The sequence below is a fragment of the Xiphophorus couchianus genome, chromosome 4 (assembly GCF_001444195.1).
Source record: "Xiphophorus couchianus chromosome 4, X_couchianus-1.0, whole genome shotgun sequence".
Classification (NCBI taxonomy): Eukaryota; Metazoa; Chordata; class Actinopteri; order Cyprinodontiformes; family Poeciliidae; genus Xiphophorus; species Xiphophorus couchianus.
In genome coordinates this window covers 1,231,390-1,245,231 of record NC_040231.1, presented here as the reverse complement: position 1 = coordinate 1,245,231, position 13,842 = coordinate 1,231,390, and the positions used below count along the sequence as shown (strand labels likewise).

Sequence of the window (13,842 nt, the reverse complement as noted above, 5' to 3'; positions counted from 1 at the left end):
AGCCTGGATCCTCCGGCTCAGCAGAGGAACTGAGAGCTGCTGCAGGGGCCAATCAGGAAAGAAGACATTAAACTGTTCAGGTCAAAGTTCAAACCAGCAGCACACACCTGATTTATAACGAAGAAAAACACAGGAGGAAAGATTATGATAGACAAACTTTATTTCCATTTCATCAGATTTTAAGTGGCAGAACATGTGGAAGAATCAATCAATCAATCAGTCAGTCAATCAATTAACAAATCAATCAATCAATCAATTAACAAATCAATCAATCAATCAGTCAATCAATTAACAAATCAATCAGTCAATCAATCAATTAACAAATCAATCAACCAATCAATCAATTAACAAATCAATCAATCAGTCAATCAATCAATCAATTAACAAATCAATCAGTCCAGTTGATTTCTATAGCACATTTCAGCAGTAAGGCAGTTCAAAGTTCAAATGATGAAAAACTGAAAATCTTTCTCTGGGTCTGTCGGTCCAGATCCAGAGTTTTTGACCTGAACCGGGTCAGAAACTTCAGTTCTGCTTTCCTGGTGAATGTTCTGGAAAACTTGAGGAATATTTCAGTGTCCTGATGTTGAAACATGAGGAAGCAGACGTAACGGCTTCAGCCCCGGGGTTTTGTAGCGAGCGGCGCCTCCTTTCTGCTGGTGAACCATCTGACCGGATGTGGGCGGAGTCTCCTGGGCGCCGTCCCCCGGTGAGCGGCGGCGGCGGCGGCGGCGGTGGCGGCGGCGGCGGCGGCTCTGATCCGGCCTGCGCAACCGGCTTTTGTTCCTGCCTCCAGGGGCGCGGAGAGACGCGGCGCAGTCGATGTAAGGCTGATGAAAGACGGAGACACTGCAGGGAGAACAAAACCCAAAGTTACTGCAAAATATTTAGATCTGGATCATTTTCACCCAAAGTCAAACAAAAGAAGATTGACTCACACTGAGGAATATTTCATTTCTATAATTATAACTCAGTCAACTTTCTGATCCAGCAGCCCAAACCATCATACCTCCACCACCGAGCTTCACAGGCCCAACAGTCCCAGATGTTTTGGTCTGAGACAATAAAGTATCTTTTCCACATTTTTAAATACGAAGCCAAGATTAGATTTGTGAATCCTCCGTTTGATGAACTGCGTTTCCATCTCAAATGTGCACAAAACTGTAATTTTGCAACTGCAGTTTTCCATTAAATAAAAAACAAACTTAAAATCACACAAGCAGATTTATTTTCGTAATTTCCCTTTGCACAGTTCCAGTCAGTGGAACTCAGTTTGGTTTTCCTGAGAATTTGATAAAAAACGAAATGAGTCCAGAGGTTTATCTTCAGCTCCGCGTCATCAGCGTCAGGCTGTGGGGAAACTTTTCTTTAGCAGGAAGAGGAAACTGGTCAGAGTTGGTCAGAGTTGGTCAGAAGACGGATGTTCTGGTTTGTCACATAAGATCCCAGGAGAAACGCAGAAGTTTCAGGTCGGGGTGTGAAAACGTTTTGAAGCCACAGCAGATAAAAAGTTCCAGATGTTGAGACTGTTTTACCAGATGTGGTTCATAAAAAACGCTTTGGGGAATCGAATGGTTCTGATTCCTGAAGGAATTTATCGGACCGGTTCTGAAAGAGCTCCAGCTAAACGAGGACAGTCACTTTTACAACCTTTGATTCTATTTTCTGTTTTTCCCATTAAAGATTCAGAATGTTGTTCTCCTTAACTGAACTAATCTGTGATAAATCCAAATGAAAAATGGCCGCCGTGGTTTCTCTGGTCCTGCAGCCATTAAAGGCGCGCGCGTTAAAAATGAGCCGCTTCTTTTACCGTATTCCTGTAGCCCCATTAAAAAATGATTTCCCACTCCCATTCCTCCCATTAAGGGCCCGAATGGTTGCATCCGTCGGCTCCGTGTGACTCAGCCGCTGAGTGGACTTTCCATCAACGCTCCTCCGGCGGCGGCGCGATTCAGGACTATTTTCAGCGGCGGATTGATCCGCGGCTCGGTGTTGGTTTGTTTCGGCCTTTAATGGCTCCTGAACAACAGAAGGAATTCTGCAGTGGAGATGAAACGGATCAGAACCGGGCCGAGCCGCCACAGTTTGACACCGATCAGAACCAGAACCTCTTTAGTGGACCATGTTTTACTCCTGCAGGCGTCCACTGTGACAGCGTGTGCCCTGAGGGCCTCTGGGGGCCAAACTGCTCCTCCAGCTGCTCCTGTGAGAACGGAGGCTCCTGCGGCCCGGAGGACGGCGGCTGCGTTTGTGCTGCAGGATTCCGCGGCACCAACTGCAGGAGAAGTAAACAGGCTGCAGCTTTTATTGATGCTGTTTTACTTTATTTAACTCATTTTTATTTACATTTTCTGCATTTTTATTATTTATTTTCCCTTATTTTTATTTATTTTATTGTTTCTCTTCATTTTATTTTTTAACCTATTTTATAGTCATATTTTTATATTTAACCTTATTTCTTGTATCCTATTTTTATTTTCTTGTTATTTTCAAACCTATATTTATTTTTTATTTATTCATAATTATTTATTTTATTTTTACGTTTTTACCTTATTTTATTTTTTATTTGACTTTATTTATTTTTGAAGGTTTTTATTTATTTTTGTCATTGAATATGAATTTTATTTAAGATGTTTGTATCTAAATCCTATATTTCAGCAAAATCTTTCCTAGAATTGAGCAGGAAGAAAATTTAGATCAAAATTTATCCTGATTTGATCCAAAAGAAATTTTTGTTCTGCTCCTTCCTGTTCGCTTCCTGTCTGGTCCAGATGTTCTGCTCCTTCCTGTTAGCTTCCTGTCTGGTCCAGATGTTCTGCTCCTTCCTGTTAGCTTCCTTTCTGGTCCAGATGTTCTGCTCCTTCCTGTTAGCTTCCTGTCTGGTCCAGATGTTCTGCTCCTTCCTGTTAGCTTCCTTTCTGGTCCAGATGTTCTGCTCCTTCCTGTTAGCTTCCTTTCTGGTCCAGATGTTCTGCTCCTTCCTGTTAGCTTCCTTTCTGGTCCAGATGTTCTGCTCCTTCCTGTTAGCTTCCTGTCTGGTCCAGATGTTCTGCTCCTTCCTGTTAGCTTCCTGTCTGGTCCAGGTGTTCTGCTCCTTCCTGTTAGCTTCCTGTCTGGTCCTGGTGTTCTGCTCCTTCCTGTTAGCTTCCTGTCTGGTCCAGGTGTTCTGCTCCTTCCTGTTAGCTTCCTGTCTAGTCCAGGTGTTCTGCTCCTTCCTGTTGGCTCCTGGCTGCAGAACGGTTCTGGTGGATCTGGATCTCTGTGGATCACAGTGGGAGATTTAAAGCTCCTCAGTTCACAGTTGAAGTAATTATCTTAATTAGGAGGAAGCAGAAGCGTGAGGGAGGCAGGAGAGCAGCCTGCCACTTAGACCAACATCAATTACAGCAAATTAAAAGCTTGACAAATGAGTCTGGGTCAGAGCTGGAACCAGAACCTGAGACCCTCCAGCAGCAGGACGTCGATCCGTCAGATCAGCTGTTCTGTGCTTCCTCGGCAGCCTGCTCCCCAGGGTCCTACGGCCTGCGCTGCAGCCAGCCGTGTCCTCAGTGCGTCCACAGCGACGCGCCCTGCCACCACGTCACCGGACGCTGCGACTGCCTCAGCGGATTCTTCGGCTCCCTCTGCAACCAAGGTCAGTCCTCGGCTTCATCCCGCAAACCGGACTCACCGCTTCCCAGAAAAACCCCAAACAGCATCTGACGATTAATCAATTAATCTAACGATTAATCACATATGATTAATCAGTTGATCTGACGATTAATCACATATGATTAATCAATTAATCTAACGATTAATCACATATAATTAATCAATTAATCTGACAATTAATCACATATGATTGATCAGTTGATCTGATGACCACATTCTGCTGATTTTTTTATTGCGCCTCTTCAGCCTTTCAAAAATTACAAATTAACAAATTACTCACTATATTTTTAGATAAGAAAATCAACATTTTAAAGTGCAGTTGCCTTGGTGATTGTCTGTAGCAAAGGACGAATCTGCAGCTAAAAAGTCAACATGTGAAAATCTCGGCGCTTTCTGCTGGTGGAGCTGCAGGCGTCGGTCCTGATGGACGTTCACACAACCCAGAGACGTTACTGTTTTATTTTTAAAGTTGCTTTATGTTTGGAGTTTGAATTGATCCTGATTTCTTAAATAGCAGCAGTTGAGGACCACATGTGGCCCGGCGCCACCGTTTGACCTCCCCTGGTCTGCGGCTTTGAGTTTGTTCTCCTGCTGCGAGCCATTTCCACGTCTTCCAGGAAACTTTCTGCATCTGGGAATCCCTCCCTTCAGACCTGATTCATATTTATTTAAAATCTAATTTCATTCATTTGGGTTCTGTTACTATCTGAGCAGGATGACCTTTGACCTCCTTCAACCGAATGAAACATTCAGTTCAACGATGAAGAATCTACAGTCAGTTTGTACAACTCCAGTCTTCCTGTAATCGGAGAGGAAATGTGGTTTTTCCTCGTTAAACTTTGACTAGAAAATCATGAAAGCCCGTAAAACGCAGCCGGTTTTTTGATTCATGTTTTTAATCTGAGTTTTTGTGTTTTGGAGACAAAAGGCTGAAAGTTCAGGTGGAAAATGTGTTTTTATTTCTCCAGAAAGCAGAAAAATCTCGTCTCCGGCTTGTTTGGTAGAAACGAACTTCCCGATGCTCCGGGATGTAATATTCCTCTTTTATATTCAGTTACACTAATAAAATATTGAGACGCAGATACTGTGGAGTCTGACGAGCCTGATGATAAATTCATGCGCTCTGGGCCTTTTTTTGATTATTGCCAATTAACATGAGCAGCTCACAGCGGCTTCAGTCTGAGGCTTATTAAGGAACCGGGACGAAGGCCCAGCTCCTCATCATCACCACTGCAGAACAGATGTTCAACATCAGCAGCAAATTTATAGCGAAATACATTTTTACAGGTTTATTTCTGTTGCCCATTTCAGCAACATGAAAGCATCATAAACACGCCGTGCAGTCAGCAGTTCTGAAAACCAGAACCAGAACTTTAAACGCATCAGAATGTTGGTCAATATCCATTTATTCAAACGTTTTGATTCAAAGGAAAATAAAGGAACCATGTCTGGTTCTGGTTCTGTTGATGCAGACCAGAACCAGAAGACCTGGGAGGTCCGGATGGCTCATCCAGCAGCAGCAGATCTTTAATGTTCTGAGCTGATGGAAGGCCGACTTTGTAACCGTCTTTATGTGGCTGTGAATGTCCAAACCCAAAGATCTATAACCCTAGGTCTATAACTGTATATCTATAACTCTGGATCTAAAACTCTAGATCTATAACTCTAGGTCTATAAGTCTAGATCTATAAGTCCAGGTCTATAACTGTATGTCCATAACTCTAGATCTATAACTCTAGGTCTATAAATTGTTTATAGAAATAACTTTTGGTCCAATTTATCATCCAGGAACATTTGTTTTGCTGACAGGCCGGTTTGAGTGTGACCTTTGACCTTTGCTCTGCTGCCCAAGGCCTGCAGAGTGACGGTTTCTGATGCTGTCCTGGTTCTGGTTCTGCCTGACCCGGCTGCCGGTGAACAGGAAGTGTAAGCGGCGGTCAGGATGTCCTCAGCAGTGAGCGACGCTAAACTCTGAGTCGAAGCTCTTTCAGCATCCAGAGTTTGATCAGGAGCTTTAATTAACCGGATCGGCGCCGTTAGCTCAGCTTGAACCGGGTTGGCATCACTGCCAGACCCAGAGGTTCTGCACAGGAAGCCGATCCAGAGGAACCAGGTTGAGGTTCCTAGCCGGCGGCAGGAAGGCGGTTTATTCTCCGCTGATGCCCGGCGGTTCGGTTCCGATCTTCACTCTGACTAAAATCAGAGATTTGAAGCTGATTCTCCTTCATGTCACTGAACCAGAAACGGCTTCATTCCCACCGAGACAAACTTTCCAGCTGATTACTGAGTAAACACAGAACTGCAGGTCCGCTTTGCGTCTCCAAGCTGTTTGGTTCTAAAGAAGTGAATTCCTGAAGGGGTTGGGATCCCGCAGGGCTCAGCACTGGGTTCACTTTATATCCTCTTTATTCCTCTCTGGCCGAAACGGAGAACTTGAAAGTAAATGAGGGTCACATTTTTTATATTCTAGTTTATTTTCTTTTTACCAGCATAAACAAAACATGGTATTTTAATAAAGTCTGATTTCTGTAGAAAATGGAGCTGTAGATCATGTTAGATCTGAAAACAGCCACAGGTTTAAAAAACAAATAAAAACAGCAAACCGTCTTTTTAAAAGTTTTTTTTTCTGTGTTGATTCTCAGCAACAAAGACGAGAGAAAAACTCTTGCTTCCTTTAGCAAAGTCCACTTTTATAGTCAAGGAAGCAAAAATATATACGGTTATTATTATGCTGTTTTCTTTTTGCTTATATTAGTTTTAGTTTGGCAGGCGAGAGCCACAAAAAATCACTTCCAGGGCCACAGATGGCCCCCGGACCACACTTTGGACATCCCTGCTTTATACCTTCTGCTTAGAAATGTGGAGAAAATTCACATGAAATGAAATGAATCCTGTTTAATAATCATAATTAGAGTTTAAAGTGTGAAACTGAGCTGATTAAAGCTCAATGATTTATGATGTAAAACTTTTAATTTTAAATGATTAAATAAGAGCTAATAAAGTTTCCCACCTGGATCTTAAAGTTTTCAGGATAAATTCTTAAGAAATGCAGAATAAACCATTAAAAATATAATAATAACTGGAGACTTTCTGGAACACAAAGTCAACCAATTAAAAATGCGACAACACATAAAAGTTACTTTTATGGACTAATTGGTGAGTTCATTCGGCTTCCTTTAAGTCATATTAAAACTTTTAAACTTTAAAATGTTTTTAAATAAACTAAACTCCTACTTCAGTTTGACCAAATAATACATTTGGCCCTAAAAGGCTGAATGTCAAGTTTCTGTCTGGATTTACTTAACAAAATCAGAACCTCATAAAAATCATAAATCTGATGAATTAATAACTAAATGTGAATGGAAATGCACCGTAAGGCAGTTTAGAGAGACCAGGTGCTAACTGCTGCGGCGGTCAGCCTGACCCCTGACGTTCTGCTGAAAGTGTTTCATTTTAAAGCGTCTCCTCATGTAGAGCGTCGTTGTGGTGTTTTGCGTTGAGCTCAGAGTTTTCGCTCTGCCGTGTCTCCAGTTTGTCCCAGCGGGAAGTTCGGCAAGGCCTGCGCCGAGGCCTGCGCCTGCACCAACAACGGCACCTGCAACCCGCTGGACGGCTCCTGCCAGTGCTACCCCGGCTGGATCGGAGACGACTGCTCCAAACGTAAGACAGAGACCGCCCCGGGTCCCATTGGTGTAGTCAAAGTCCCAGAGACAAACGCAGACTAACAGATGTTATACCCAGGTTCTGGTTCTCTGACATTAGCAGCTCTTGAGTTTCAGAGTCGCTTTGTGCCGGAATGATTCACAGGTCGGAGTTAGACACCAGCCAAACGTTGACTGATGAACTTCAGTTAGAGTCTGGATGTTTTCCTCCTGATAGACTCGGTTGGATTTTAGACCAATTTTTAGCTGCTGCGGTTTTCTTTCACAACCTGTTCCCCTCCTGGCCTGTGGGGGCGCTGCACCAAGAACCACTGAAGGAAACAATACAAAAAACCTCTGAAGACACTGAGAGCAACTTCCTTCTTCACCAGATGGAAACAAGATGGAGGCGTCAGATTTTAGTGTTGGAGGATTTCTCTTTAGTCTTTGGCTGAAGACCAGGAGCCATTTCTGCTGCTAGCGCTAGCATGTTTTGTCTTTACCCAGAATACCCTGCACTGTGGTCCACTTCCTGCTTTTTGGAGCGGTCTCCGGCCCATTTGGTGTTGAGATATGCATGCAAACCGAACCAGAGTTCAGTCCAACCGAACCCAGACCTAGGTCAGTTGGACCAGAGGTCAGAAGTCGATTAGTATTCACACCTCCCCAACCAAACCGGACTTTCTGTACAAATTGATTGGAGTCGTGTTAAAGCAGATTAAACCTGGCTGGTGTGAACGCTCCCTCGCTCTCTGTGGTTTCTCTGGCAGCGTGTCCTGCAGGGTCCTGGGGTCCAGACTGCCTCCAGCGGTGCAACTGTCACAACGGAGCCGAGTGCAGCGCCGCGGATGGAGAGTGTTCCTGCAGCCCCGGGTGGACCGGACTCTACTGCACACAGCGTACGCCACACACACAAACACACACACACACACACACACACACACACATCCACACACACACACATCCACACCCCAACACACACACACACACAAACACACACACACAGATTTAACCCAAGTTCTCTGCACAGCTGCTCTGCTCTGGCTAGCTGGAACAACATCACCATCTAGTGGCAGATTATTAAACTGCAGCAATGATCACAGGAACATAGAAAAGTTACTGATGTTCTAATTTAAGGTCTTTAAGAATAAATTATCCAAACTTTTAAAAAATCTCTTTGGGACGAGATTGCTGCTTCTAAAAGTACTTAGAAGTAAACATTTCCCCCATGTTATGTTGTTCAAAACAATAATTTTAATTATATTTAATTAACACAAAACTTCCTAACTCTGAAGTAGAAGGACAATAAAATGTGGCTTTCAACATTTTTAAGAAATCTGAAAAGTGTGGCATGGTTTTGTTTTAAGCGCCATCTCCCCGCAGGCTGCCCGTCGGGTTTCTACGGCGCTCAGTGTTCGGAGGTTTGCCGCTGCCAGAACGGCGCCGACTGCGACCACATCGACGGCCATTGCTCCTGCAGGACGGGCTTCATCGGGCCCAGCTGTGAGCTCAGTGAGTTTCCGCCACCCGGCGTCTTCCTCAACGTTTCTGGGCGCGTGTGAGACATGGACTCCTGTCTTCCAGAGTGTCCGTCAGGGACGTTTGGCTACGGCTGCCAGCAGCTCTGCGAGTGCATGAACAACGCCACGTGCGACTACGTGACGGGAACCTGCTACTGCAGCATCGGCTTTAAGGGCATCCGCTGCGACCAGGGTGAGGCGCCGCTCGGCTTTGGTTCATTTCTGAAAAAAAAAAAAGATCAGCAGCTTGGTCCAAACGAGAAACCATAGAAAAAAAACATATTCTAATAAATACTGGAGACAAGATGGTGGACACATGTTCTTCATGTTATTGTTTACATCCAGTGTTTTGTTGACAACTTGACAGCTAAAAACAATAAGAGTTTTATTTTGATCCACTTCCTCTAAAACCTCCATCCCATAATGGGAGGAGAACCTCAGGCTTTATCTGTGTAGCACGGCGGTGGAGGAATGATGGTCCACAGGAAAAGCTGTGACCAAAAGTAAATCAGACAACAAAATCAGCAGATCAAACAGGAAATGTTCCTTCAGAATAAAAGCGTGACAGCTTCCTGTGTGTCCTCAGCCGCCTTGATGATGGAGGAGCTGAACCCGTACACCAAGATCAGCCCGGCGCTGGCGTCGGAGCGGCAGTCGGCCGGCGCCGTGCTGGGCATCGTCTTCCTGCTGCTGCTCATCATGGCCATGCTGGTTCTGGTGGTCTGGTTCCGGTACCGGTACCGGCAGCGCGAGAAAGGCCAGCAGGCGCCCAGCGTCAGCTACACCCCCGCCCTGCACATCGGCTCCACCGACTACTCGCTGTCAGGTACGACGGATCAGAACCGGGCTGGGGCTCACACACGGCCAGAACCAACCAGAACCAAATGACGTCCTGGTGATTTCTCTGGTGTTTAAAGGTTATTTTAAGGTTGTTTTCTGGTTGTTTTAAGGTTCATTTGTGATTATTGGTGATCAAACTTCCTGATCCAGATCATTTCTTGTTTTCCTTCCTGGAATTTGTCCAGAACCAGGAGGTTCTGGAGAGGTTCTAATGGGTCCATTTTAATCAAGTACCACATGCTTTAATATGGACATGGACTTTTCATTCAAAATTAAATAAATACTACTGTTAATAAATAGTAAATATTTAATAAAATAAATAAATGTCCACATGAAATATAATACATTCAAAATATATATTTTAATGGGTAATTTACTTTACTACAGTTTATTTATTTATTTTGGGATTTATTGATCAAATCAAGATTTTTTTATTTCATTTTATTTTGTTATTTATGTTATTTTTTGCTTGTTTGTTTTTCCATCTTGCTGCCAGTCCGTTTGTTCTGCTGTTTTTGTAAAGTTACTTTAGCTTAACTTTTTTTTTAAACTCAGTTTTAATTTCAGGCTCTTATATTCGAATGAGGGGGCGGAGTCTTCTCTGTGGGGGCGGAGTCTGGTCATAGTAAATTAAATAGCACTTCAGCTCCCCAACTTAAAAATGTATCTTTTTTATATATTTCCTTTCATTTCATAGAGACATTTTTTATTTAATGGAATGTTTATTAATTATGATTAATAACAGTATTTATTTAACTTTAAATGAAACTCCACACTTGTATCATTTTATATGATATATGAAAAATGCTTCTAGATCATAAACTGAGTGATAATTCTGTAAGTTTTCATGGGATTGTTTGGAGGTAAAACGCAGAGTGAGGTTGGATCAGGAGTGAGATTCAGGCTGACGTGCAGCAGCTGCAGATGTTTCGATGTTAATGTGCAGCGGCAGCAGGGCTGCAGTGTGCAGGCCTGCTCTCCTCTGCAGACTCGTCTCCCAGCAGCAGCTCCGCCGCCGGCTGCTTCTCCAACCCCAGCTACCACACGCTGGGGCCGTGCGGCTACGCCGCGCACTATGCCAAGCCGGACAAGAAGAGCGCCGCCCAGGTGGGTGGAAGACAAAACGCTCACCACACACAGATCAGAACAGACATCTTTATGGAGCTAAATTAGGGCCATAAAGTTTGTTCAGAAGAAAAATAAATTGAAAATGAAAAAAGAAGTTTTGAAACTGAATAAAAAATTTGGAATTTAACAAATAAAACTTACATTTCCAAAGTACTTTTGAAATACTTTTTCTGTTTCACATTTTTCTTTCAGTTTCAAATATTTCTTTTCAGTTACATTTTTTTCTAGGTCAGCCTCTGCGTTTGCTAACGTGTCGTCGGTTTCCTTCCCAGATGAAACCGAAGAAGAGATTCAGGAACAGCGCTCCGGAGTGGGGCGCCTACTGCAACCTCACTGATCTGGGTCAGTTGGTTCTCCAGCCTATAGATCCGGACACAAACGATCCAGCAGCATAAACGTCTCTCCTCTCCGAAGCTTTATTTGACAGTCAAAGGATTTTAGCTTCTTTCATTGAGTAAAAATATAAAGGAATCTGGAGAGAACAGGTTCTGAATAAAGTCAGAAGTTCCATCATTTATTTTGTTCCTTTTGGAAAAACGATTCCTTCAGTAACAGTTTTCCAGAGATGCTAACTATGAATATTAGTGAAGGTTAGTTCTGCTAAATCATCACTGTAATTAGAGGAAGCTAATGCTAATGCTAAAGCGCTAAATTCAATCATGTTGATACCCAACATGTGTAACCAGGAGAGCGTGGAGAGGCTCTCAGATGGACGACTCTATAACCAAATGTTGAATCCGGTCAGCCTTACCGTCTCTGGAGCGCCGCCCTCCTGGACGTCTTGGTCAATCTCCCCAGGACATTTATCTCTGGTTTTCTGCCACGTCTTTCCTCAGGAGTTTACTGCATCGACCAGCGCCTCAGTTACCACCTGGAGCCGCCCTGCAGAGGTACGGCGTGGCGGGCACCGACCTCCTGACCTCTGACCTCTGACCTGCGGCTCCTTGTGTTTAATAATCTCCTGCATGTCCTGGTGACCTGAATGCTGCTGATTCACACCTGGTTTCCTGAACTTAACTGTGTCTCCACAGGAGAAATCTTCCCTCTCTGTTTTATCTGCTCTTCTTCTTCATTCCTCCAGGAAAAAATCTTTTCCAGCACCGCCGTGTTTCCTCCATGTTTCCTCTGTGTTTCCTCCGTGTTTCCTCCATGTTTCCTCTGTGTTTCCTCCGTGTTTCCTCCATGTTTCCTCTGTGTTTCCTCCGTGTTTCCGCCATGTTTCCTCTATGTTTCCTCCGTGTTTTTTCCATGTTTCCTCCGTGTTTCCTCTGTTTCCTCCGTGTTTCCTCCATGTTTCCTCCGTGTTTTTTCCATGTTTCCTCCATGTTTCCTTCATGTTTCCTCTGTGTTTTATTTTCTCAAATTATGAGAAATAAAAACTGAATCCAGGGTTTCCCCAGTGTATTCCAGGCCTGGCGGGCCGCCATGCTTTACACGCCCCCCGCCAGGCTAAGCTTTGCGTTTTTTTGTTTTTATTAAAAAGAAAAAAAAGTATATATATATATATATATATATATATATATATATATATATATATATACATGTATATAGCTTTTATTTCAAGCATCTCCTCTGCGGTAAACATTTCACTGTCAGACAGAATTATTCCTGAAAGAAAGATGGGTTTATAGTTTTTAATGTGTTTCAGGTGAACTTTTATATCAACCCCTTTGAGGACGAGGATCCATGTTTGTTTGTAGAATTGATCAATCGATCTTTAATCCTCTGCGTTTGCTCTGCTGGTGAACCGCAGATGTTCAGATTGAGCCCAGAGTCACATTTAGAGGTTCGCGTTGAGGAGAATATTTCTTTGTGAACAAAATATATTATGTGTCGTGTGTTTACGTCTCAACATGCTGACTGTCTGCGGTGATGAAGTTTGAGTCCCGGTTAGCCGGTGCGTTGTGGACCGGTTGGAGGAGCTTTGGCGCTCATCTGGTGACTACAGCAGCAGCTGCTTTGTTTTTATTTTAGTTTATTTTTTGCAGTGACACAATGCATATGAAATGCTTTGTCTACTTAGAGTCGGGTAGAGTTGCTGGTGGAGATCAGAACAAGTCGTCCCATGAAGCTCATCAACCAAAGCAGCTTCTGTGGCGTTTATTAAAACTCAACAGACACCAAATGAAAGATCTGCTAAAGCCACAGAAATGAAATCTCCTGTTTGTCCCTCCACATCCAGCAGCAGAGACGCTGTGCAGCAGGTTTAGCTCATCATGCAGGGCCGCTCCAATGTTGAATGAGGCCTTGATTCAGGGCTGCTAAGATCATCAGCATTTCACTGTGGATGTAGTGAGATCTGGGAGAGGGGCCTGGTTTAACTGACCAGGGGTCAAATGTAATTGCAGTTTACTACAATTAAGATAAGACGACTAATAATAGTTAAGATGCATAAATGAACAACTAAAACTCAAATATTAAACTCGGAGCATCAGATTGTTGCTATGGTAACAAAAACAATCTAACTATAAAGATTGTTCTTTGAACTTTTACAACTTTTAAACTTGCCACCTCCTTAAAATCTTAAATTTAAATGTTAAACAATTTAAAATTTTTTAATTTGTCTCTGCTGAAACCATTAAATCAAGTTTAGCTGCACTGATATTCTCTAAGTTTGTTTCTGCCTTGGGCCGGCTCTACATGTGATCAGCATCACATGGTGGTTTTAGATCCACTAACTGATGACTTGATTTGGATTTAACAGACGTGCAAATAATTTATTGTAATTGTATTTTTTGATTTGTTGTTTTTAAGATTCTATAATTGTGGGTTTAAGTGTCGTAACAATAATTACCCAGTAATATTTTATTTTATGTTTTTCTGTCAACTTATCATCTTTCAACCCAAACCTCGGCGCCACCCGGCGCCGGTTCTCCTGCTGAATCCGGTTATCAGTTTCACTTTCTGAACTTCAAACTTTTTCATCATATTTTAATTTTTTAAAAATTAAAAGTTTTGTTTCTATAATTTGCATTTTAAAGGTTAAAATGTTTAACCTAGAAGCTCCTCTGCGCCCCGCCCCCTTCCTGACGCCGTGTTTCTTCCTTCCTGTGTATTTTCCA

At 43.1% G+C, this 13,842-nt stretch overlaps 1 protein-coding gene across 3 annotated transcripts in view; it reads left to right on the top strand.

The window, feature by feature from the left end:
• LOC114143667 (multiple epidermal growth factor-like domains protein 11) overlaps positions 1-13,842 on the top strand; it is a 90,930-nt gene that overhangs the window by 73,292 nt on the left and 3,796 nt on the right. The window contains exons 14-23 of one of the 3 annotated variants that reach the window (XM_028015935.1): positions 2,140-2,286; positions 3,500-3,634; positions 7,183-7,311; positions 8,063-8,191; positions 8,676-8,804; positions 8,877-9,005; positions 9,399-9,638; positions 10,608-10,759; positions 11,053-11,122; positions 11,617-11,670. In XM_028015935.1, the coding sequence (XP_027871736.1) occupies positions 2,140-2,286; positions 3,500-3,634; positions 7,183-7,311; positions 8,063-8,191; positions 8,676-8,804; positions 8,877-9,005; positions 9,399-9,638; positions 10,608-10,759; positions 11,053-11,122; positions 11,617-11,670 (1,314 nt within the window). The remainder of the gene's footprint in view (positions 1-2,139; positions 2,287-3,499; positions 3,635-7,182; positions 7,312-8,062; positions 8,192-8,675; positions 8,805-8,876; positions 9,006-9,398; positions 9,639-10,607; positions 10,760-11,052; positions 11,123-11,616; positions 11,671-13,842) is intronic. The other 2 variants (XM_028015936.1, XM_028015938.1) reach the window with 2 other exon arrangements.